At 52.8% G+C, this 26281-nt stretch overlaps 1 protein-coding gene across 2 annotated transcripts in view; it reads left to right on the top strand.

Moving 5' to 3' along the window:
• DNAH9 (dynein axonemal heavy chain 9) overlaps nucleotides 1-26281 on the top strand; it is a 250404-nt gene that overhangs the window by 134028 nt on the left and 90095 nt on the right. For both annotated transcript variants that reach the window (XM_089771994.1, XM_075903450.2), the window contains 6 exons: nucleotides 4785-5210; nucleotides 8557-8676; nucleotides 19159-19347; nucleotides 20900-21135; nucleotides 22088-22210; nucleotides 25685-25889. In XM_089771994.1, the coding sequence (XP_089628120.1) occupies nucleotides 4785-5210; nucleotides 8557-8676; nucleotides 19159-19347; nucleotides 20900-21135; nucleotides 22088-22210; nucleotides 25685-25889 (1299 nt within the window). The remainder of the gene's footprint in view (nucleotides 1-4784; nucleotides 5211-8556; nucleotides 8677-19158; nucleotides 19348-20899; nucleotides 21136-22087; nucleotides 22211-25684; nucleotides 25890-26281) is intronic.

Raw genomic sequence — 26281 nt, 5'->3', positions numbered from 1 at the left:
GGTCAATTGGAGTGTTTATGCCACATGAAGCTGACAGAGAAGGTGCAAATTGCTCTTAAGTGCCCATTGGTTGGTTGAAGTGGAAGGCAGTGTGCTAGCCAGGTGGTGTCTTTGCTCAGACCTTTGTGATGGGTCCCACACCTGGACATGAAGTTAAGTTCTGAGGCATCCCTGTGTATTTGGCTTGTGGGATTCCACCATTCCAGTCTTCTGAAGAAGCGGCTTGTGCCCACGAAAGCTCATGGTCCTGTCTACACAGTTCATTAGTCTCTACGGTGCTGCTAGACCAGAGTTCCTTAAACTTTTTAAGACTGAGGAACACCAAATAATATTTTTTTTTAATGGGGAACACCAAAGACTTTTTTTGTAGAGCAAAAAAACCAACAAAAAACAAAAAACCAGCCCCCAGGGAAAATTTGTCGAACAAAAAAAACTCCACCGGACCAGGAGGGAGGGTAGAGGAGGGAACTTGTGGCAGGGTGTCTGGCCAGGAGGGAGGGTGCAGGAGGGGACTTGGGGCAGGGTGTCTGGCCAGGAGGGAGGGTGCAGGAGGGAACTTGTGGCAGGGTGTCTGGCCAGGAGGGAGGGTAGAGGAGGGTCTCGGGCAGGGTGTCTGGCCAGGAGGGAGGGTGCAGGAGGGGACTTGGGGCAGGGTGTCTGGCCAGGAGGGAAGGTGCAGGAGGGGACTTGGGGCAGGGTGTCTGGCCAGGAGGGAGGGTAGAGGAGGGGACTTGGGGCAGGGTGTCTGGCCAGGAGGGAGGGTAGAGGAGGGTCTCGGGCAGGGTGTCTGGCCAGGAGGGAGGGTAGAGGAGGGTCTCGGGCAGGGTGTCTGGCTAGGAGGGAGGGTAGAGGAGGGTCTCGGGCAGGGTGTCTGGCCAGGAGGGAGGGTAGAGGAGGGTCTCGGGCAGGGTGTCTGGCCAGGAGGGAGGGTAGAGGAGGGTCTCGGGCAGGGTGTCTGGCTAGGAGGGAGGGTGCAGGAGGGGACTTGGGGCAGGGTGTCAGAGCCAGCTGGGAATGCGGGGTCTTGGCAGCGGGAGGGGAGTTAGGGGGTTTGGGTGCGGTGTCTGGGCACAAGGGGGGATGCTTACCTGGCTTGGCACCCTGCTGCAGCAGGGAAAGCCTCCAGAGAGCCTGCTCTTGTTCCTGAGGGTGGGTGTGGAGATCTCGGTCCCCTGCCCCCCGCCCATGCAGCAGGGAACCCAGCGCAGCTGCAGCACCAGGCCGGGCTTCCTGCTGGCAGGGCGGGGAAGGGGGAGTAGAAACCCCAACTGTTCCCGCCAGAGTAAACTCTGCCACTTCCCCAGCAAGCTGGGGAGGGGCGCAGGGGCGAGAGAGCAGCAGCGCATGGGGACAGCAGAGCCCGAGCGCGCCCCAAGGGGGAGGCAGCAGAGCCTGAGCTCGCCCTGGGGGGGGGACATCAGAGCCCGAGCGCGCCCCAAGGGGGAGGCAGCAGAGCCCGAGCTCGCCCTGGGGGGGGGGGGACAGCAGAGCCCGAGCGCGCCCCAAGGGGGAGGCAGCAGAGCCCGAGCTCGCCCTGGGGGGGGGACAGCAGAGCCCGAGCGCGCCCCAAAGGGGAGGCAGCAGAGCCTGAGTACGCCCCAAGGGGGGGGGACAGCAGAGCCAGAGCGCGCCCCAAGGGGGCGGCAGCAGAGCCCGAGCTCGCCCCGGGGGGGGGACAGCAGAGCCCGAGCGCGCCCCAAGGGGGCGGCAGCAGAGCCCGAGCTCGCCCTGGGGGGGGGACAGCAGAGCCCGAGCGCGCCCCAAGGGGGAGGCAGCAGAGCCCGAGCTCGCCCTGGGGGGGGGACAGCAGAGCCCGAGCGTGCCCCAAGGGGGAGGCAGCAGAGCCCGAGCTCGCCCCGGGGGGGGGACAGCAGAGCCCGAGCGCGCCCCAAAGGGGAGGCAGCAGAGCCTGAGTACGCCCCAAAGGGGGGGGAAAGCAGAGCCCGAGCGTGCCCCAAGGGGGGGGCAGCAGAGCCCAAGCTCGCCCTGGGGGGGGGGGACAGCAGAGCCCGAGCGTGCCCCAAGGGGGGGGCAGCAGAGCCTGAGTACGCCCCAAAGGGGGGGGAAAGCAGAGCCCGAGCGTGCCCCAAGGGGGGGGCAGCAGAGCCCGAGCGCGCCCCAAGGGGGAGGCAGCAGAGCCTGAATGCGCCCCAAGGGGGGGGCAGCAGAGCCTGAGTGCGCCCCAAGGGGGGGGACAGCAGAGCCTGAGCGCGCCCCAAGGGGGGGGACAGCAGAGCCCGAGCGTGCCCCAAGGGGGGGGCAGCAGAGCCCGAGCATGCCCCAAGGGGGGGGCAGCAGAGCCCGAGCGCGCCCCAAGGGGGGGGCAGCAGAGCCCGAGCTCGCCCCGGGGGGGGGACAGCAGAGCCCGAGCGCGCCCCAAGGGGGAGGCAGCAGAGCCCGAGTACGCCCCAAGGGGGGGGGACAGCAGAGCCCGAGCGTGCCCCAAGGGGGGGGCAGCAGAGCCTGAGTGCGCCCCAAGGGGGGGGGCAGCAGAGCCCGAGCGTGCCCCAAGGGGGAGGCAGCAGAGCCCGAGCTCGCCCGGGGGGGGGACAGCAGAGCCCGAGCGTGCCCCAAGGGGGGGGCAGCAGAGCCCGAGCGTGCCCCAAGGGGGAGGCAGCAGAGCCTGAGCGCGCCCTAAGGGGGGGGACAGCAGAGCCTGAGTGCGCCCCAAGGGGGGGGCAGCAGAGCCTGAGTGCGCCCCAAGGGGGGGGACAGCAGAGCCTGAGTACGCCCCAAGGGGGGGGACAGCAGAGCCTGAGTACGCCCCAAGGGGGGGGACAGCAGAGCCCGAGCGTGCCCCAAGGGGGGGGCAGCAGAGCCCGAGCTGGGTTCCCCCCAGAGGGCAGTTTTAAAATGCTGAGGTCCGGGAGCGGCTCCTCAGCTCCCCCCCCCCCCCTCCCAGCAGCAGCTGCCGCCTGCACACGTGGAGGAGGAGGAGGCTGCGCAGAGGGGCCCTATGGGACAGGGGCCATCCTGTGGGCTGGGGGGAGGGAGGAGGGTCGCCAGGTGGTTTCAACAGAAATCCTGGACACACTTGACGTGACATCACAATCGACATCCCATCTGAGTTAGAACGTACCAGACAGTTCTGTTGTCTCCGTTCTATTGTCTCCGTTCTATTGTCTCCATTTGTTTCCCGACCAGAAAGCTCAAATACTGGACTGCCTGGTTCAAACCCGACACCTGGCAGCCCGGGGGGCGGGGGGAGCCGCAGCGGGAGCTGTCTCGGGCTCTGCAGGGGGCGGGGGAGCAGAATGTTTTGTTTTCTCCGTGGCACACCTCTGTGCCACAGGACACAGTTTAAGAATCGCTGGGCTAGGCGATCTGGTGTGTTTTAAAACCTTCCCCAGGTGACGCCAGCCCCGGCACGGCGCTCTCCTGCTGCTGCCCATGACAGAGCGCAGCTGCAGGTGCCATTAGGAGCAGGTTTCTTGAGTCTGAGCAAAGCGCCTCTCAGAGGGACGTCCCCCTCTCAGCCTGCGTTCATCTCCCCGTGTGCCTCTGTCACCAGCTCTCACACAGGGGCTCTCCGTCCAGGATTTCAGATCGCTCTGCAGCTGCGCCTGGGAACCGAGCCAACCCAGCCCCACGAGTGGAGCAGAACGCCGCTCGCTGGCTCAGGGATTGCGTGCGTGGGGTGTCAGCACAAAGCCCGCGTCCGCTGTGCTGGAGAGGACAGGCCATGGCAGAATGTCTCATGAGGCCTAACGGCAGGTCCGGCTGCGTACAGGCCTCCACGTGGGGTCTACGCCCGCCAGCAGCACCCAGGGACACTGCGTTGATCCTGTCTTGCTCCAATGCCCCGGGCTGGGCCTGGGCTCCCGGGCCCGTCAGAATGAGGCGACCTTGTCCGTCGGTCTCTGTATGTGAACGGGCAGATTGTTCCGCTGTGAGGAGACCCGACAGCGCACTCCTCCCTGCTCCTCGAAAGCCAGAACCTGTCCTGAGCGCCAGACAAATTCAGCTGAGCGGTTCTGTTGCTCCCAGTGCTCTCAGGTCCAGGTATTCAGGAGCCAGGAGCCTGCCATTCGCAATTATTGATACTAGTTAGTCATGAAGCAACACATTTAAAATAGTATTTTGGAGTCTTGCTTTGGGGGCTGTCAGGAGGCACTCGCTTGGCACCCCACGCTCCCCTCTGCGCTCGAAATGGCAGCCGGTCCAAGCTCCTTTTTTCAGAAAGGGAGCGGACGTGTAGCTGGGGAGCCCAGCCCTCTGAGCAGAATGGGGACGGGCGTTCCACCACTTCCAAATCCAAGCGGTTGGATGTTTAGCCTAGGAGCGGCCATTTCCCCCTTTTCTGCTGTTTGTGACTCGGAAGTGATCTGAGCAGAGTTAACCGCAGCTAGTACCAGCCTAGCCAAAACGGAGCTGCAGCTAGTGCGACGCAGTCAGAGCAGCCCTTTTGATTAGCATTCTGGATCAAAAGTTGTTTCTGAAACCCGTCTCTAGCCGAAGATACTTGGCTGATTTCAGGAAGCTTTTTGTTGTCATTTTCGTGCTAGATAAATCTGCAGTAATTCTGCATTGGTAATGCCTGAGGATTGGTGGGAAAGGGAAGGGACGTGACTGATGCACATCTAATACGCCAGTGGAGGCTGTGGCGCCACTAGGGGGTTTCCTTGTTTTACAGTCGATGAATCATAACATTTCAAATGCAGAGTGTGGCTCCAGGCTTCAAGGCTGTGCTCCCGGATTGATAAGTCAGTGCCGGGCTCCAGTAGTGGCTAAGTGAAAAGGGAACCTGTTCGCTGTCAGCTCACCCCCTGGTTTTCCCATTTCAGAACAACCTGACAGAACTGAAGTCATTTGGATCACCGCCCTCTGCTGTCAGCAATGTCACAGCTGCCGTGATGGTGCTCATGGCTCCAGGCGGAAAGGTTCCCAAGGACAGGAGCTGGAAAGCAGCTAAGGTCTCCATGGCCAGAGTCGATGGGTTCCTGGACGCCTTGGTCCACTTTGACAAGGAGAATATCCACGAGAACTGTCTCAAAGCTCTTCGGCCGTACTTACAGGATCCCGAATTTAACCCCGAGTTTGTGACCTCCAAGTCCTGTGCAGCAGCTGGGCTCTGCTCTTGGGTCATAAACATCGTGCGGTTCTATGAGGTGTACTGTGATGTGGAGCCCAAGCGGCAGGCTCTGAACAAAGCCAACGCAGAGCTGGCTGCTGCGCAGGAGAAGCTGGCTAACATCAAAGTCAAAATTGCTGTAAGTGTGACACGCACGTACTTCACCCCGAGCTGCCACTGCCCAGCGGGAACCCCTCAGCATTGGGAAGGGCTTCCTTGGGGTCCCATGCACATCTGAAAGAGGGGATTGGAGGGTTGGGTGGCCCTTAGGCCTAGAGCTGCTCTTGTGTTTTATAAAAGTGTGCTAGCTTGCTTCCAAGTGTGCTTCTTCCCTAAAAGAAAGACTCCGTTATTTACCTCTCATTTGTCCCACCTAGAATGTTACAATCATTATCAAGCATGAACGTTGGGTGTCCTTTTATCACACACCACGCCCGTGTATGTTCTGTGTCTGCCACATCTTTTACAGAAAACACAGATTGGGGGAAGTTTTAAACAACGCCTGGGGCGGATTTTTTTCCCTCGTTTCCAGAACGCTTCCTGTGCACTTGTTACATTCTGCAGGAGTCATCTCCACTTTAGTAGGACTCAAAAGATCTGTATCAAAGCAGGGCCCCTACCTGGCATAGCTTACACCTCCATGTAAAGTTTGGGCACTTACTAAATATCCAGGAAAATCCCTGAGCAAAAATCTTCATTAAAAGAGAGAGAGGGTTAAAGTTATGTTTAATGGAAAGCTATTCCCACCCCCACTTCCTCTCCAAAATAACCCTGCCATTCCTAAACGTCCATGCCCTTTAACAGGTCTTGTCACTGAAACTTTTGGAGATTGGCTTAGGAGGTAAGGTATGCAGCCAGGTCCTTGCTGCTGTATCTCCCCCATCGCTCATTATCAACCCATCCAGCTGACAGCACACACTACAGACCTGCACATTGTCCCCTAAAACCTGCACGTTTCCAAAGAAAGTCCTCCTGGGGGACTATGGAATCCGCTGTCTCATTCAAAGTGCATTTGCAATATGCTGCAATGCTACAACATACAAGGCATCACAACGCCCTGTGAGTGCTCGCTGGCGCACACAATAATGAATGGAGCTAAAAATACAGACTTGCATGGTACCAACCCACAGTCACTGGCAGTGGACACACCTCATAACACCGAATCGAACAATTATTCCAAGGAATTAATACAAATATGTTTCTGTAAAACGTCACACTGCTGGAAACCCTAGAATCCTCTGGCAGCACTTACTGCGTCCTGGAGATGAATACTTTTGAAATCTTTGCTACCCATTGAATTAAGGCTATCTAAAATAGAGAGCCATCTCCAAGAGTTCATGTCCACTGCAGGTCAAAACGAGGGACATCCTCGCTACGGAATAGGTGCTTCTAATGGTTCGTCTTCGCTAGGGAGTGAAATGGGCGTTGTGTGGCTGATGCATTTAGCAGGCCTGGTGGAGACGGGTAAGTAGCAGGGAAAGCGCTCTCCCTTTAGCGGCGTTAATGCCCGTCAGTGAGAGTAGCAGCGTTGCTGATGGGAGTCTCCCTCCGCCAGCGCAATGGAGACGCTGTGTGAAGTTGTTGTAAATGATGTTGCTCAGGGGTAGGATTTTTTTCACCTCGAGTGACGTAGCTTACATTGGACACAAGCAGTTGCATAGACAAGGCCCTGGGATTGAAGGATTATATGTCCCTGGAGAACTCTTTGGTTCCCTTCATGTTGCTTTTATTTACACTTTCACGTTGGAGCTTTTTAAAAGCTGTAAGATTTTTGCAGAGAAAGTGCAGCAGTTTGGGGGTATTAGTTATACTCCACTGAACCAGGCTTTCAACCTTAGCCTCTTAAATGACCTGTATTTGCTTTTGTACAGCACTGCACTAGTAAATGCGTAGCATTAGATATGTACATACACAAGCAGGTTTTTACGAGAATTTCAGCCGGCAGAAATTGCCATAGCTCCATGGATTTCAGTAGAATTATGCCTGCTGAGAACTGACCTCCAAATTGTAATACAAGGCTCCAATTTTCACATGTAGCTGCCCAGCTTAAATCCATACTTTGGGTCATGAACAAAAGTCATATGATTTTCAAAAGTACTGAACACGTATAGCTCCTATGTACTGCAGTGCTCAGTTGCTGACACATCTATATTATGCATATTCCCATAAGCCCAAATGTGTAAATCTACTTATAAAACATTGAATAGCATAGCACGTGTGTGTCTTTATACAGAGACACACAAACAGATAGGTATATGAAGGTCTGTATGCATAGGTGTATATGAAACTATTCTAACAATACTTAAGTTATAATTGACAATGCCAAGCTAGTTTGAAAGGGGCTGTATTTTGTACTGGGCATTGGCAACTAAGAGCATAGTTACAGATGCCTCTAAAATAATCCCTGTTCAATATTCAGGTTTATTTCTAGTGCATTGTTCAAACCACGTTCAAATGATTTGAAGGAATTTAGCCTGCGGCTGGGTGCAGATAAAACCAGTTCTGGCCTCTGGTTCTCTTATCTCAACGTGAAATATTCCAGTAACTTTGGGAACAGTGAGGATGAGTCTTAGAGCCGAGCACGACCAGATCTGTCTGTGCAATGAGCCCTCCCCTGGAGCAGGATGGCTGCAGTGAGGTCCTGCACACTGTAGTTCTCTTGCTTCTTTTTCCAAAATGTTGGCTCTGCTCGCGTGTGGCCCAAGGGTGGAAACTGCCCACCTGAGCCTGAACATGTACTGGCCCCATTCTCTGCACCCCCATTCTGGCATGGAAAATCCTAAGGGAGGGGGCCCAGGGTGTGGACTTCGGGCAGCACTGACCTCAGGAAGCGGTGACGTGACCCTCTGGCTTCTAGGAGGAGGAAGTCCAGGAAGGATCTTTGCTGCACGTGCCCTGACATGCTGCCCCAGCGGCTCCCATTGGCCATGTTTCCCAGCCAATAGGAGCTGCAGAGCCGGCAGCTGGGGCAACACCTGCAAGCAGGGCAGCGTGTGAAGACAGCCTGGCTACCCCTCCAGCCAGGAGCCAGCGGGGCATGTCGCTGCTTCTGGGAGCCATGCAGAGACTGGCACAGAGCTTGCCAGCCCCACTGGGTGGCCAACTGGACTTTTCATGGCCCTGTTAGCGGTGCTGGCTGGAGCTGCCAGTGTCTTTTCTCACCGGGGTGTTCTGGTCCAAACCAGGCGCCTGGCAACCCTACGCACACCCTTCTGTGCTGTTCTGCAAGGGCCCGGTCCAGTGCCCTGGGGAGGACTGAGCTCCGTGCACACTGGATTAGACCCTGCTGGTACTGAGGCTCCCTGCCAAGTGCTGCAGGCCGCACTCCCAGGCTCCAGGCTGAGACCCAGAGTCCTGCCTGCTCTCGCTTCACTAGCCATTCCGAACAGCCCCGCTGCACAGACACGTGCCATGGAGGCTTTTTTGTCGGGGTCTTGTCGGATGCACAGTTGGGCTGACAGTGTTCTGACTCTTTCCATCAACAGCATCTCAATGAGAACCTAGCAAAACTCACGGCCAAATTTGAGAGGGCGACGGCGGACAAGCTGATGTGTCAGCAGGAAGCTGAAGCTACGGCCTGCACCATCTCGCTTGCGAATCGACTGGTGAGTGCCGGCCCCAGGGACGGACGTGGTCGGCGCTCCAGAGAGGCAGGGCGGCGCTGCTCCCCCACTGCTCCAGCGGGGAAGTGGGGAAGGAAGGACTGAGCGCCCTGCCCAGCTTCACACGGGAAACTCAAGCCTCAGTTTCCTCAATCACCGCCCTAACTAAGGAGCCTCCAGAGCATCGCTCACTAGGCCAGGGCTCAGCAGGTAGAGAGGAATTAAACAGGGGCAGGTGAAAGGGGGACTCTAAGATCTCTTCCCTTCCTCTCCCCTCCTGGAGCAAGCGGGAGCCGGATACCTGCTCCCCCGGTGCAGAGAGGGGTGCAAAGTGACAGGCTAGTTCTACCCCGGCAGCAGCTGCTGCTGTTAAGGTCTATTTTACCCCCTGTAACTTTGGATTGGAAAGCTAGTGTAGCTGCAACACGCCAGTTTGGCTCTGAGGGCAGAGCGGGGAGAGACGTCCCTAAACAGGGCTTGCGCTATCCTGACTAGAAATGGAGGCTTTTGTCTGGTCACCTCTGCTTCCTCCAGCTAATGACAGCCCAAGCCCGGGTTCTGTTTGACAAAAACACTTTGGCTATGTCTACACTGCAAGGTTTTTGTGCAAAAACACGCATAGCGTCCACACCTCAAATGTGCTTTTGCACAAGTAAATTGGCAGTCAAACGGCAGAAGAGAGGGCTTTTTCTGGTATAGGTAAACCTCCTTTTATGAGGCAGAACTCCTTCTTGCACCAGAGTTCTTGTGCAAAAAGGCAAGTGTGGTCGCTCCAGAGGGGTTTCTTGTGCAAGAAACCCCTATGGGAAAAAGCACAGGTGTCTTGTGAATGGCCATCAGAGCTTTCTTGCGCAAGAGCGTCCATGCAGTGTGGACACTCTCTTGTGCAAAAGCCCGTCACTTTTGCAATGCGCTTTGAGGTGTGGACGTGCTCTTGTGCAAGAAGCCTGCAGTGTAGACGTAGCCTTTGCAATTCAGCAGAGTTGTGATGACTTTGGAGGCGGAGACTTGGGGGCCCATTGCAGTTCCTCTGGAGGTCAGCATGAGGCTGATTTTGCTATTGACTTCAGTGGCGGCCGGACTGGGAATTGAGAGCCTGAGCCAACGCCTTGGCAGGCACTGGGAAGGCTCCTGCTGACGTCACTGGGGCTGAGTCCTTAGGGGCACAGCTGCTGCAGCTGAAGAGGTGGAACTGATTGTCCCGTAGCTCATGTGGCTGGAGGCCTGTGCTGCTGGTGCTAGGCATGGCTGGCCCCAGTCCTGGCTGGGCCGCAGAGGTGGTGTTGGCTCTGGGCAGCACACGCCGCTGCGGGGAGAAGAGCAGTTATGGGGCTAGCCTGGGATGCAGGAGACCTGCCCTGAGTTCTCTGCTGCTCAACCACAGACCTGCCTTGGAGTCAAGGAAACCCAGGTCGGGGACGGTCTGGAGGCACCTAGAGATGCAGGTAGGCACCTAGTAGGGTTTTCGAAGCACCGCGTTGCCCAACTCTCATTGAAACTGATTGGGTTTAGGTACCCAGGAGCTGGAAAAGGCCCTGCTACATTTTCAGGTATCTGCGTATTTTAAAAAATTTACTTTAGTAAGGCATTTGACACGGTCTCGCACGATCTTCTTATAAATAAACTGGGCAAAGACAACTTAGATGGGGCTACTATACGATGGGTGCATACCTGGCAGGATAACCGTTCTTGGAGAGAAGTTATTCACAATCTTGCTGGAAGGGCATAACAAGTGGGGTTCCACAGGGGTCTGTTTTGGGACCGGTTCTATTCAATATCTTCATCAATGATTTAGATATTGGCGTAGAGAGGACGCTTATCAAGTTTGCAGATGATCCCAAGCTGGGAGGGGCTGCAAGTGCTTTGGAGGAGAGGGTCAAGATTCAAACTGATCTGGGGAAATGGTCTGAGGTAAATAGGATGAAGTTGGATAAGGACAAATTCAAAGTGCTCCACTTAGGAAGGAACCACCAGTCTTAGGCATGCAGAATGGGAAGCAACTGTCTAGGAAGGAGTCCTGCAGAAAGGGAGCTAGGGGTTATAGTGGACCACAAGCTAAATATGAGTCAACAGTGTGACACTGTTGTAAAAAAAGCAAACATCATTCTGAGATGCATTAACAGGAGTGTTGTGAGCAAGACATGAGAAGTCATTCTTCCACTCTACTCTGCTCTGGTTAGGCCTCAATTGGAGTATTGTGTCCAGTTCTGGGCACCACATTTCAAGAAAGATGTGGAGAAATTGGAGAAGGTCTAGAGAAGAGCAACTAGAATGATTAAAGGTCTAGAGAACAGGAGATATGAGGAAAGGCTGAAGAAATTGGGTTTGTTTAGTTTGGAAAAGAGAAGATTTAAGTTTGCAGATGATACCAAACTGGGTGGGGTTGCAACTTCTTTGGAGGATAGGGACATAATTCAAAATGACCTTAGCAAGTTAGAGAAATGGTCAGAGGTAAACAGGATGAGGTTTAATAAAGAGAAATGCAAAGTGCTCCACTTAGGAAGGAACAATCAGTTCCATACATACAAGATGGGAAGCGACTGTCTAGGAAGGAGCATGGCGGAAAGGGATCTAGGGGTCATAGTGGACCACAAGTTGAATATGAGTCAACAGTGTGATGCTGTTGCAAAAAAAGCAAATATGATTCTAGGTTGTATCAACAGGTGTGTTGTAAGCAAAACTCGTGAAGTCATTCTGCCGCTCTACTCTGCACTAGTTAGGCCTCAGCTGGAGTACTGTGTCCAGTTCTGGGCGCCACATTTCAAGAAAGATGTGGAGAAATTGGAAAGGGTACAGAGAAGAGTGACAAGAATGATTAAAGGTCTAGAGAACATGACCTATGAAGCCAGGCTTCATGAACTGGGCTTGTTTAGTTTGGAAAAAAGAAGATTAAGGGGGGACATTATAGCGGTTTTCAAATATCTAAAAGGGTGTCACAAGGAGGAAGGAGAAAATTTGTTCCTCTTGGTTTCTGAGGACAGGACAAGGAGTAATGGGCTTAAAGTGCAGCAGGGGAGGTTTAGATTGGACATTAGGAAAAAATTCCTAACTGTCAGGGTGGTCAAATATTGGAATAAATTGCCAAGGGAGGTGGTGGAATCTCCCTCTCTGGAGATATTTAAGAACAGGTTAACTAGACATCTGTCAGGGATGGTGTAGATGGAGCTTGGTCCTGCCTTGAGGGCGGGGGGCTGGACTCGATGACCTCTCGAGGTCCCTTCCTGTCCTATTATTCTATGATTCCATGATAAGATTGAGGGGGGACTTAATAGCAGTTTTCAAGTACCTAAAACGGTGTCACAAGGAGGAGGGAGAAAAAATTGTTCTCCTTCAGGTCTGAGGACAGGACAAGAAGCAATGGGGTTAAACTGCAGTAAGGGAGGTTCAGGTTGGACATTAGGAAAAAGTTCCTGCCTGTCAGGGTGGTTAAACACCGGAATAAATTGCCCAGGGAGGTTGTGGACTCTCCATCTCTGGAGATATTGAAGAGCAGGTGAGACACACATCTCTCAGGGATGGTCTAGACTGTACTGCAGGGATGGGCAATAATTTTTGCCTAGGGGGCTACCAGGCCACTCCAGAATGGGGTGGAGCCTAAATGGGAAGGGGCAGGGCTACCCCACCCCCAGACCATTATTGGTCTGGGGGTGGGGGAGTCCCTTTGCCCCCCTTCCTACTAGGTGCCCATGCCCTGGAAGAGGCTTGGCAATCTTTCCCACCCCCAGGCCAGTCAGGGCCAGGGAGAGTGGGACGCCTCCTCCCTGCCCTCTGAGGTGTCGCAGGCTCCTCGCAGGGCCGGGGCAGGGTGAAGGAAGTTTCATGCAGCTCCTCTGCCCCTCTGCATTCACTGGCAAAGGGTCCATCTCCGCTGACCACAACTGCCCATTCAGCCAGGGTGCAAGTATCTCTGGGAGGTTTCCTAGCCCAGGACAGCTGTAGGGGAGCCACTTGGCCATTCAGCCATGTTTCACATCTCGTTCTGCGCTTACCCAGCAGACCCGGATGATGCTTGCTTTGGCAGAGCAGCACTGCAAGCCTGTCAACTCAGAACCCACCTCCCAGGACACTGCTTGTGAGCCACCGACAGTTGAATGGGCAAGAGCAAGCGCACGAAGAAGAAAGCACAGCTGCCTGCCTGTCGGTAGCGGCGGTCTGAGACGTGCTGCTCATGCCCGTTCCAGTGCCCACCCTCCTACCCTCGGTCAGAGTTGCCGGCAGGAAGGACCCTGAGATGGTGTAGGGTTGGCAGCTCCTACTCTACCCAGGCAGGAGTGCGACATCCAGGGGGCACTGCAGGTGGTGAGGGACTGCTCAGCCTGATTGTTAGGGGACTTGCATCCCGTCACGTGAGAGATCCAGTCCCTGCGCCACATCAGGCCAGGTGGAGTTTTGGGCATCCTGCGGACATGATCTAACCACTAGGCCCATGGCTGGATGTTCATAGAGTCTCCTAGGTACCAGCATTGTACATTGGACCATGAAGTAATCAAAACAAACAGTAGCTACTAGACACTTTCCCCATCATACTCTTCTTTTGCATCATGCAACCTAGAATAAATGTCGGACAGTTCCAGGTTTTCGCCAGTGGGTGACACTAGCAATTTCTAAATCCGTTTCAGTATTTTATTTACAAAAAGAAAAAAAGTTGAGATGATTAGGTTTCAAGGCGCTTGTCAAAGTCAATCATAGTGAAGCCAATTAAAACCTGTAAGACGAGAGCGGGAACAGTGAATTAGCATGTAGAATGGTTTTGTAATTAAGAGAGAGCTGGTAGAGTGCGGGGCTTTGTTTAGTGGCCATATGCAGGACATTTAGATTTGCTTGAGGCATTTTAGTTCTAAGCAGGATTTTTCACCCTGCCAGTCATTGCTGGGTGCTGCATGGCGCTGGATTAGTGCAGCTGAAATGAAAATGATCCCTGTCCCAGCACAGCATGTCACTGTGCTGAGGAGCACAGGGTGCCCTAGTCTCTTGTGATAGAAATGTAGCTGTGTTAGTCTGGTGTAGCTGAAACAAAATACAGGACTATGTAGCACTTTAAAGACTAACAAGATGGTTTATTAGGTGATGAGCTTTCGTGGGCCAGACCCACTTCCTCAGATCAAATAGTGGTAGAAAATTGTCACAACCATATATACCAAAGGATACAATAAAAAAAAAATGAACACATATGAAAAGGACAAATCAAATTTCAGAACAGAAGAGGGATGGGGGGGGGGAGGTAAATGTCTGTGAGCTAATGATATTAGAGGTGATAATTGGGGAAGCTATCTTTGTAATGGGTAAGGTAATTAGAGTCTTTATTCAAACTTAGGTGTAAAGTGTCGAATTTAAGCATGAATGACAGTTCAGAGGATTCTCTTTCAAGTGTAGTCTTAAAAGGCCTTTGAAGCAGGATGCAGGTAATCAAGTCGTTGAGACAATGTCCTTTCTGGTTGAAATGGCAAGAAACTGTTTTTTCTTTGTGATCCTGTCTAATGTCTGTTTTGTGGGCATTGATCCTTTGGCGAAGTGTCTGAGACGTTTGTCCAATGTACATAGCAGACAGACACTTTTGGCGCATGATAGCATAAATTATATTTCTGGATGCGCAGGAATATGTGTTTTTGATCTTATAACTCACTTGGTTAGGTCCAATAATGGTGTCAGCAGAGTGAATATGTGGACAAAGCTGGCAGCGGGGTTGTTGCAAGGGAAGGTTCCAGGGCTGGTATTAGTGTGGTATGTCCTGTGGTTGTTGGTAAGAATCATCTTGAGGTTAGGTGGTTGTCTGTAGGAGACTATGGAACAGGACACTAAACTCCGAGAGGCTCTGGGAGACAGACCCATAGTCTCCTATAGGCAACCACCTAACCTCAAGATGATTCTTACCGGCCTCCTCAGCTGGATAAAGATGAGCTTCCGTGACTTCTTTTATGCACCAACAGGAGCAAGGGAGGTGTTACCCTCTGGACACGGGAGGTTACCCCCTCCTCCTGGGGCCTGCTGGTTCCAACCACACGTGGCCAGTGCCCTGTCCTGCCATCCTCAGCTTAGAAGGCTCAGGCGTGTCCCTGCTCCGTCTCTTAACAAGGTGCTTGCATAGTTACTTGAGGACGCCGGGTGTTCTTACAGCATCCTCCCTGGGCAGGAATGTTCTAACCTGGTGAGCCAATGCCTGGTGGCGGTGGTGTTGCCAAGGCCCGGCATGCTCTGGTTCTCACTGATAGCCAGGCCCAGTCTCCAGGGAGCGAGAAGCTGACTGGGGGGCAGTCTCAAACGTCAGACACTTGTCCGTGGGCAAAATGTGAGGCTCCAGGGATCCTGCCCCTCCCCCCACAACAGCCAGCAAGGTGGAGTCTGCCAGGTGATGTCCCTGGACCCCACTGGCAAGGGCAGCATCTTCCACAATGGCATCTGGCCAGGAGGCTCCGTCTTCTGCCTCTGCTCTGAGCACATTTCCCAGCCCTGCCGGTCACAGTTTGCAGAGAGATGAGGACTCTGGGAAGCACATTCCGCCCTGGGCTCAGATCGGGAGAAAGAGGATTATCCATGAATGTCATCATTTAGTTTACCTCAGGGGACATAGAACCATAGAGCGGGAAGAGACCTTAGAAGCCATCCAGCCCAGCCCCCTGCCCACGGCAGGACCCATCCCAATTAAACAGACATAAGCAGACACATCCCCTGCCCCACAGAACAAGCCCCCCCGAATGGACGGGAGGCTGCGGCAGGAAACAAAACCATCCATTGGCTTTGCACGGCGTTCTGCTGCAGGGAGGCCATCTCCACAATGGTCAGACACACCCTCCCCCCAGAGCAGGCAGAGGGGCCTTGCCGCTGGCCTAGCAGTGCAGCGAAGTGTCTCCAGAGCAGCAGGAGGAGCTGCTCCAGCAGATTCCAGACGTGCGGGTGGTGGTGCACAGGAGGCGGCGATCTTTGCATGGAGCCATGTCCAGGGACTTGCTACCATGCCCAGAACTCATCGCTAAAGGGCTCTTGGTCACAACAAAGGCTTGGGGATCACACTGGCAAGCCGCTCCCGGAGGTGCACCATTCAGCCCCATGCGTGAAACCCCTCTGGGCAGCCATCTTCACCTGCAGCCATTCGAGCCGCCCGTGGTGTTGACAGTCTTTGGCGAGCTGCAGGAAGATGAGAACGAGAGAGCTGAGTGATCCACAAGCACGGGGAGCCACCCGAGGGGATGAGGAAGCCTGTGATCCTCATTGGCTTCTTGATGGGGAGATGCAGTGGCCTGGGCTGGCTGAGGATCAGATATGGAGCAATGAGTGGCCTGCAGCTGCCTCCTGGTGCCAGAATGGAGTGACCCAGGAAGTGCAGGATGGCCTCCAGGATTCTCCACATGCTGCTTTGCTTATGGGGACTGTAGTTCTTCAGGGAGGGTGGTCGGGAGTTACTGCCAAGGTGTCCTTACAAGTCTCTGGCTCCGTCAATGATAACCATTAGGCTGCTTGCGTGTGCGCTCAGTGACGTGGGCTGTGTCGACTTGTGCACTCGGTCTCCACAGCAGACCCCAAGAGAGCCCCAAAGGCCACAAACCAGGTAAGGATCGAAGGTGCCAGGCCAGGTTTATTGTAGAGCGAAGCACAGTCACAGTTGTCAGTAGACTCTACTGAACCACTACGCACGTGTACTTGCCACAATGGAATGACTCGATCCGTGGGAAATTTCCACTGCCCCCTGGTCATCCAAAGGCTGTCCCCCCAAGACATCACCTTATATACAGGTACAACAAGACACCTCACTGCTGACATAACAGGTTGCCACCCTCTGATGCTACTTAGATACCACCCATCACCCTCGTGGTTTGATTAGATCATCTCTATCCATCATGCTGTCATTCTAGACCCTTTCCTGGACCTGGGTCTGTATCTGTGAGGGGTGGGTACCAAGGTCTTTTCTAATGAGCTAGTGGTACCATGTGCTTTCCACTTATACCCAGCACCAATTACTGTTCTACACCTGGGCCTGTTACCAGTTCGTGTTTTGCACTCTCAGCCCTGTTTGTGCCAGGTTCTGTGAGCTGGGGCCTGACTCTTGCTTACAGCTTAGCTTTGCTGTATGTTAGCCATGTTTTGTCCATTGATAGTTAGGCCTCAACCCAGGCCTGTGCTGCATGGGCTTACGTTTTAGGCCTTCATCTTACTACAGGGGCCAGTGGCAGGAAGGAAAAGAGGTGGGGAGAATCCGGGGTAATTTGGGACCTGAGGAAGGGCTGACAGCAGGGTCAGTGCAGATGACAATAGGAAGGGGCCTTCCTGTGAAGGGCTGACCTGGGGCCAGGCCAAGGGTGTCTGAGATGCATGTTATGTCTTCCCCCAGACCTCTCCGCCTGCACCAGTTTAGACGCTGAACGTCCCGTTAGATGCCCATTAGCCCGGGCAGCAGGAGCGAGAGGAGCTGGAGCAGACGGAGGTTTCTCGCAGCAGTTGCAGCTGACGTGGTGTTGAGGGCAGGTTAGCAGGAGGTGCAGACAAGTCCAGACATCGCTGTGTCGCCCGCACACGTTTCTCTAGCCCTTCCACACTGTCAGGGGCGGCCCGTGAGCCTAGGCAAACTAGGCAGTTGCTTAGGGCACCGCCGGTCTGGGCACCTGATGATGACGTCATGGCCATTGACGGCCGTGCAGGCGGGGGCGCCGATCGCACCTTCCTCCTGGGGCAACAGCTGCTGCAGCCGGCCTCAGGCCACTTCCTAGGGCTCAAGGTGCAACCCTGTTAATTTACACACCCACCCTCACCCAATTCCTAGGGCTCAGGGCGCATCTTCCTGCAGGTTTTGCAGGATCTTTAGCCACTGAAAGAGCCTCACACAGTAATATCCTGATCCTCTATTTATTGACAATTCCCAAACAAGCAGAATACACATGCTAAGCACACAGTGCCTTGCTCACCAATCCTGATAGAGGCCGGCAGACTTCCCCTCTTGGCCAGGCAAGGTCAGTCTCTGGATCTTAGCTGCTGCACTTCACCGTTGTGCAGGACAGTCCTGGCAGTTCTTATCTTAGGCTGGGTTTGGAGATGAGTTCTTCTTTCTGGTGTTCCTTGTCTCCCTTTGCTCTTCTTCCAGCCTTTTGCTTCCTTCTTTCTGCTTCTGTTACTTCCGATCTTTTTCCTTTTTCTCCTTCTTGGACCCGAGTTATATAATGAAACTTGAGTCTTGCTTAGCTAGACCTTAATCAATTATTTTCGTATAATTGTACTAACCAATCATAACAAAATTACCTAACCAATCACACCCCACCGCCTTAATTGATTTACACCTAGCAAAATGAATGATACAGCAGACAGAAACAGTTACAAACCAGACAGAGATCACACAGACAATCAATAGGAAAGTGAAGTGACAATGATCATAGAATGAGGATTCCACAACTTCAAGTATGGAGAAGCAGTTTCTTGCCAGACACAATGGGGTGACTTCAGTTTTCTTTCCCCATCTTGAGATCTGTTTCTTTATCTGGTGACAGTGGGGAGCTATCAGGACACAGTCCCCTCCTCACAGCCTGGGGTGACACTTTTTAATACCATTTAGATGGAATTGTGAGGCTGTGACTCCAGGCCTTACAGTGCTGGCTGCTGCTCTTCAGTCTGGCTGCAGAAGGTGGCTTTGGTTCAGGCCTAGCACACGCCTTCCCACATGGCTAAAGAAAAGCCAGATTGTTACAGCTGGTGCCCATTCTGGAGGCATGATGGCTGCAGCTGCTCTGAAGGATGGTTCAGTTTTGCGGTGCAGACAAGGTCCTAGTCTCACACCTGCTTTCAGCAGGTCTGTCTGTCCCCTCCAAGTAGGGATGCTGGAAACATGCATAGTAGGAATCAGACCATAAACCCTGATGCAATGGGAACCATTTCAAGCCAGTATCTGTGACCTCGGCCTTCAAGTCTGGCATAGTGAGTCTGAGCCCGGAATGCAGACACCTGGGTGGCCGTTGCGCCTACACCTGGCTTCAGTGGGATTGCATCTCTGTGATGGAGGGAAGGACTGATGGGTTTCAAGGTGAGTTTGCAGGACTGAAGCCTTAGGAAAGAGCAAGAAAAGACCAAGTGGTCAAGTCTCAAATGGTTTGCGAGGATTAGCAGTTAGATGTCATTAAAATAACACTGGGTAAATCTTGGCCAAGTCAGGCATGCGATCGGCTAATGAGAACTGTCTGAAATAACTCAAGCATGTACATTTCAAGGAAGGAGAGGAATTAGTGGGTGTGGTCATGGGCGCGTAACTAGGGGTGGATGGATGAAACTGTGGAAACAAATGTTTCTCATAGGATACCAGATAAAACTTCCTTGTGGACAGAGGAATATTCTTGCCAAAGACATGGTGGGCCCTTTCTCAGGTCATGTCCTGGCAAATGTAGGAATGCGCTGTAGGGGCTGGTCTATCAGTGGATGGGGGAGGAATGCGTGACAAGGGTTAAACTGCTCGTGCACAGAGAACACGCTGCAGGGGCCCATCAAAAAGTGAATTTTATGTTGGAATTTCAGGTTGGGGGGCTCGCCTCTGAGAATGTGAGATGGGCCGAGGCGGTGAGAGACTTCAGAGAGCAGCAGAGCACGTTATGCGGAGACGTCTTACTGATCACAGCCTTCATCTCCTACCTGGGCTACTTTACGAAGAAGTACAGGCAAGACCTGCTGGATGCTGTCTGGAGGCCGTACCTGCGCCAGCTAAATGTAAGCTCTGACTGTTGGCTCTCTCCCTTAGAGGCATAAAGCCTGACACCCCAGGAATCGCAGACAAGCAGCGGCTTCCATTGTGAGCTTCCACAAGCCTAAGTAAGAGGCAGCGCAAAGCTGAGCAGCCCCACGTGCACACCAGTAGCCACGTGGAGATTGGGGGGCTTACGTCAGGCCCTGGTCTCACCTTGCTCCGGGGGGGTAGGGCATCATCTGTGCTTATTCTCAGTGAAGCTGCTTCTTCCCCTCCCTCCTAGCCACGTGAGTATGCAAGTGAGTGGATTTCCAGAGGGGCAGGCATCCCGCATGTGCTAGGCTGCTCTGGAGGGGCGTCAGCGTTAGCCCTGTAGGATATTGGCCATGAGTACAGGAGAGGCTCCCAAGGAGAAAACCGATCTTCGTAGGGAGGAGGGAGGCCCCATGTGGGTGGGGCGGATATAGCGACCTAGGCCTCTTCCAGGTTGGCAGGAGTGCATGAGAACTCCATATTCCCATGCCTGGAGAATAGCAAGCTGCTTTCGGTCCATGAAGTTGATGCTGGCTTCGTGGCTATTTTGCTTCAGTGTTTCTATGACCACGTCTTCACCATGCGGCGGTCGATCTTCTGGAGTTTGATTTTAACGGGTCTAGAAAAGACCCACTAAATCAAATGCTGAGGGCACCCCTTTCAATGCCAGGACTCCTCAATCTGTGAGGAGTAAGGAAGTCAATGGAAGCATTTGCTCCTGTCGACCTCCCACTGTGGAGATGGTGCCGAAGGTCGGATTAAGGTGTGTGGACTTCACGTGCAATTAACATAGCTGGAGGTGCAGATCTTAATTGGCCCTTCCAGGTAAGTACAGACAAGGCCTCAGTGGGTCTCATGGGAGAGATGGATGGACCCTTTGGTTTGTCTGGGTTTGGGGGCTGCCTTGATGCCAGACGTCCTGCCTGCACTTTCTGGTTCAGCTGGACTGGCTTCCCCTCGTGTTTTGCCCACGTCAGCCCATCAGTGACCTGACGAGTAGGAGCAAGGCAGACACGGTTGGTGGCTGCATCATGACGTGTTTTCAGTGGAGTCTCTCATCAGAGCCAGGATGCTCAGCCGCTGGCAGAGTTTGAGCCTTTGTGCAGCAGTGACCAGAAGTAAAATGCTCAGAGGCTTTTTAATACAGACCTGGCCCAGGAAAGGGCTTGCCTGAACCAGAAGAGTTTCTAGAGCTGCTCTTGTCATTTTGCAGAACCACTCCAGACCCATGCAGATGTTAATTATACCCTTCGAAACGGGCGTTTCAGAGTCTGTGCGTGGTGATTTGGGAGGTGACCCTGCTCTGCTTTGCTGTGGTGACCTGGGGCGCATAGCACGTGAAGGCACTAGTCTTTGGTCTTTCTGTTCTATACAACAGGAATGAATAAGGCTTTTAGTGCTAGACTGAAACCAGCCTGCAGAACTGCAAGCCACCAAAAACTAACACTCCCAGTCACTTGCTAGCTTTAGCTCTGCTCGCGTGGCTGCTTCTTTGGCAAGTTTTTAACGATGTGCCTGGGGACATTCCCCCTCTGCTTCCAGGTGCCGATTCCTGTAACTCCATCATTGGACCCTCTGACCATGCTGACGGATGATGCTGATATAGCAGCCTGGCAGAATGAAGGCCTTCCAGCTGATCGGATGTCCACAGAAAATGCCACAATCCTCACAAACTGTGAACGCTGGCCTCTTATGGTTGATCCCCAGCTTCAGGGTATCAAATGGATCAAAGCCAAGTATGGCGAAGAGCTCCGAGTGATCCGGATCGGGCAGAAGGGGTAAATGCAAGCTACAGTACAGACCCTGTGTGTTACTTGCTAGCTCCACTCTCAGACTTAAGGTCCTAGGTGTGTTTAGCATCACGGTGAGGGCTCCTGGAGCAGATTAGAGGGACCGGGAACGCGCCCAAAGTTGTTTGTGTCTTCGGCTGCTTTTTTCATTACCAAGACAACAGCGATTCTGCTTAAACCCGAGTGGGGCTTTGCCTCGTTGCAATAGAAACCCCATAAAATGGAAAAGGAGGAGAGCCTAAGCAAATAGACTAGAGCTGCCATGTTCATCGGGGGTTAAGGAACCTCCCAGTCTGGCTCCTTCTGCCATTTAGTGGGGCCTTTGGGGTTAAAAACAAAGGACATGTGGAAAGAACTCCCACCTACTCTGTTTCTGCTGCTCATTGGCTGGGCCAGGTGCTTGTCAAATGGGCCAGACTGACCAGTGGGTGCTGAAACATCCTCGGTTTCCAAGGGGATCAAGGTGATTGGCTGGCTGTAGTTCCAGTCCTGGCCCCAGGTCAGTCAGATGGGCTGTGAGAGGGTTCCAGGTGCCCTGCGGGGGACTCCTGGCTGCTCATCATCCGTTTTAGTTTTTTAAAGCAGCAAAATGTGAGGTGATGGAAGCTTTAGGCACTGGGGCTTCCACTGCTCTGGTACCCGAGCGAGCCGATTCAAGCTAGTGCAGGTCTGTCCACCCGGCTGCAGCCATGCACCCCGGGCCTCGCTGTCAAAGGCTGCGTGGACACCCCCCGGCCAGCATGCTCACTGTGAAATGCAGTAGACACCCCGTGGCTGTCCAGCAGAGGCTGCCTGTCTCCCTCATGCCTGCTCCTCATTGTGTTTGCATGTTCTCATTACTCTGTGGTGAGCCACAGCGTTCTTGGGGTCCCTTGGGATCATGCCCCTTGCTGCGGTGCATGGCGTCTGTGCTGACGGGTACCGGTGCCATCTGTCCTAGGTATTTGGACACCGTGGAACGAGCCCTCGCTGCCGGGGAAGTGGTTTTGATTGAAAACTTGGAGGAATCTGTAGATCCAGTTTTGGGACCATTACTTGGCCGAGAAACAATCAAGAAAGGAAGGTGAGAGTCTGGGAGACTGAATGTAATGTGTGTCCTTGGACACCTGGGGCCAGAAGGAGAAGAGATGGGCTCTTTCTGCTGGGATCTTGCCTTTGCCCTGCCTTGGTGTATCTGTGTTTCACACTTCACTCGTCTTCTGCCTTTGGGATGGGGGAGGGAGACACTTTCTGTCCTGGCAATCATTGATAGTCACTTGGAATTGAAATAAACCTTTAGCTCTCTTAATTAGTCATTAGTTGGCTCCTTTAATCTCTTGGCTGCCTGTATAGAAACAAATATCCCTCTCCCCTTCTGTGGCACAGGCATTCCTGCTGGCTGCAAGTTGAGAAATTTCACTTCATGTGCTTGTCACACGGCTTGTGGAGAAAGGGGTCCTCGTGCTGCCAACCTTGGGATTGGCTCTTTGGCAGTAACGCTGTGGCGTGGGCTCTGGGCGTCCAGGAGCAGGCCAGGCTGGAGGTGGCTCTTGGAGTCTTTCTTAGATCCTGGTTCAAATATTAGCAATAAACGCAAGAGTGTGCGCAGAGCTAGGCGATGAACTTCACCTGAGGGATCTTGGACTGCGACCTCACTGGCTTTGTCACCGCACAGCTGCATTCCTTTCAATACATCAGTGTCGTTCTGGTTTCTAGCACGCTTTGTATCTAGCTTAACGGGGTCACAGGCTGGTTCTGCTCCAGCGGGAGATGAAATCCCGTTCGCGGCTACACAAAGAGCCTGCTCAGCTTGGGGTTGTACGTTCTGTAAGATCCTCAGCGATTGTTTCCTTACTATTGAGCACACGTAAAATAGAATTGCGCGATGTAAACTTGTGGAAAAACTAGGCTCTCCTTATCGCCCAAGTAAAGTATCAATGCCAGGACGGTGCTTTTGGTACCCAAAGGGACCGCTCAAGCAGAAACGCTGGAAAAAGGAGACAAGATTGATGTGAAACTAAACTCTCATCATACGGTGGTAAAATGAAAACACTCCCCTGCCAGCGGTGGAGAGCTCAGTTCTGGAAGTCATGTGAGCTAATAGCAATTGCTATTTGAAAAAGGGAATGTAGCCCTCCAGAAGTCCAGAGTGCTCTAGCTTGCACCTTGGTCTTTTGGATGGTTCTCTTGGGTGCCCTGGGAAAGGAACTTTTGTGTTCTGGGACTCCAGACCAAGGCACCAGTCCTGCAAGATGATCCACATGGACACATGTCTCATGGAAGTCAAGAGGAAGGATTGTCTTGTGGGAGAGGGTTTGGACAGGGACTCTGCATATCTGGGGTCTGCTCTGGCCTGTCACAGGCTTCTTCTGTGACTTTGAATAAGTCCCGTGATAGCTCTGTGTCTCCATTACCTGTTGGGAAAATAATGCTCCTTTTCTTCCACTCCACCTATTTAGACTGCAGGGTCTTTGATGCAAGAACAGTCTCTCACTATCTATGCGTATGCATCTGTACATAGATATGTATGTGACGACGTGTAACCTATTGCTTAAATCAACCTCAGTACCAGGTGACTGGAGGAGAGCTAATGTAATGCTGATATTTTTTAAGTGCCAGAGGTGATCTGGGCAAGTATAAGCCAGTAAGCTTAATTTCCGTCCCAGACTACAGTAGAGAGGAGACTTACCAGACACAAAGATAAACACAATGGCTGTGTCTACACTGGCCACATAACCTGTAATAGCTATGGAAATGAGAGAAGTCAGAATAGGGAAATGCGCAGGGGATTTAAATATCCCCCGCGGGATTTAAATAAACATGGCCGCCGCTTTTTTCCGGCTTGGGGAAAAGCCGGAAAAGAGCATCCAGACTGGCGCGATCCTCCGGAATAAAGCCCTATTGGGTGGGGTTGCGACTTCTTTGGAGGATAGGGACATAATTCAAAATGACCTTAGCAAGTTAGAGAAATGGTCAGAGGTAAACAGGATGAGGTTTAATAAAGAGAAATGCAAAGTGCTCCACTTAGGAAGGAACAATCAGTTCCATACATACAAGATGGGAAGCGACTGTCTAGGAAGGAGCATGGCGGAAAGGGATCTAGGGGTCATAGTGGACCACAAGTTGAATATGAGTCAACAGTGTGATGCTGTTGCAAAAAAAGCAAATATGATTCTAGGTTGTATCAACAGGTGTGTTGTAAGCAAAACTCGTGAAGTCATTCTGCCGCTCTATTCTGCACTAGTTAGGCCTCAGCTGGAGTACTGTGTCCAGTTCTGGGCACCACATTTCAAGAAAGATGTGGAGAAATTGGAAAGGGTACAGAGAAGAGCGACAAGAATGATTAAAGGTTTAGAGAACATGACCTATGAAGCCAGGCTTCATGAACTGGGCTTGTTTAGTTTGGAAAAAAGAAGATTAAGGGGGGACATGATAGCGGTTTTCAAATATCTAAAAGGGTGTCACAAGGAGGAAGGCGAAAATTTGTTCCTCTTGGTTTCTGAGGACAGGACAAGGAGTAATGGGCTTAAAGTGCAGCAGGGGAGGTTTAGATTGGACATTAGGAAAAAATTCCTAACTGTCAGGGTGGTCAAATATTGGAATAAATTGCCAAGGGAGGTGGTGGAATCTCCCTCTCTGGAGATATTTAAGAACAGGTTAGATAGACATCTGTCAGGGATGGTGTAGACGGAGCTTGATCCTGCCTTGAGGGCGGGGGGCTGGACTCGATGACCTCTCGAGGTCCCTTCCAGTCCTATTATTCTATTATTCTATTATTCTATTAATAAGAGATCCTCCGGAATAGGGCTTTATTCCGGAGGATCGCGCCAGTCTGGATGCTCTTTTCCGGCTTTTCCCCAAGCCGGAAAAAAGCGGGGGCCATGTTTATTTAAATCCCGCGGGGGATATTTAAATCCCCCGCGCATTTTCCTATTCTGATTTCTCTCATTTCCATAGCTATTACGGGTTATGTGGCCAGTGTAGACACAGCCAATATGTTGGGGGAAGAGTCAACGTGGATTTTGTTAAGGGAAATCGCATCTGACCAATGGGTTAGTTTTGAAGGGGTCAGTGAACATGGAGAAGGGTAATCTAGTCAATGTAGTTGTACAAGATCTCTCGTCAATGGCTCTTGATGGAATAACGGGTCAAGGGGGAAAGTCCTCTCATCCGTTCGTAATTGGTTAAAAGATAGGAAATAAAGATAGGAAGTAATGGACATTTCTCAGACTGGAGAGAGGTAAACAGCAGAGGATCTGTACAGAGACCAGTGCTGTTCAACCTGTTCATAAATCGTTTGCAAAAATGGGCAAAGGGTGAAGTGGCAAAGTTTTCAGGTGACACGAAATGACTCAAGACTATGGTGCCCAAAGCAGATGGCAGAGAGTGACCCAGGGATCTCACAAACCTAGGGGACTGGGCAAGCAAACAGTCGATGAAATTCCGCATGGACACACCAAAGCCGTGCACATTGGAAAGCATCCCCCCGACTCCGTTAGCAAGTGAGCTACAGAGCTTGGGAGCTGTGTGAACGTTGGCATCTTTGATTCTGTTTCAGGTACATTAGAATTGGGGACAGAGAATGTGAATACAGCCCCAGTTTCCGTCTCATTCTCCACACAAAGCTGGCGAACCCTCATTACCAGCCGGAGACGCAGGCCCAGTGCACCCTGATAAACTTCACTGTCACCCGGGATGGCCTGGAAGATCAGCTGCTGGCAGCGGTCGTGAGCATGGAGCGCCCTGACCTGGAGGAGCTGAAGGTGAGTCACAGGCATTAGGCACTGTCAGTGAGGCACATTCTGAAATCATGAGCCTGGCCTGAAAAGAGCGAGATTTTAATAAAATAATCGATGTTGGTTCTTTTGCTTTGCTGTCCGGAGTCTGAGCCACATTTCCACCTGCTGGGGTGTCTGTGAGCTGTCCCAGGGCACGTGGTTTGCAATGTAGCCCCGCGGGCTGACAGTGCTGCTGAGGTTGGCAGAGGGTTTCCATTTCTTGCTCCCACTGCGGCGGAGCTCAGGCCTCTCAGGCTGAAGCCGACAGATCAACTTGGCAAGAAGCTTCGGGAGAATCCACCCGGTCGTTTTTCATTGATTGGGGTTGAACAACAGGCAGCCTCCTTGGGGCAGCGTTGCACTCTGTCCCGTTCCGC

Source organism: Pelodiscus sinensis, chromosome 20 (genome assembly GCF_052426305.1).
Source record: "Pelodiscus sinensis isolate ZL-2025 chromosome 20, ASM5242630v1, whole genome shotgun sequence".
Taxonomy (NCBI): Eukaryota; Metazoa; Chordata; order Testudines; family Trionychidae; genus Pelodiscus; species Pelodiscus sinensis.
The sequence above is the reverse complement of the archived record's forward strand: the minus strand, read 5'-3'. Positions and strand labels throughout refer to the sequence as shown.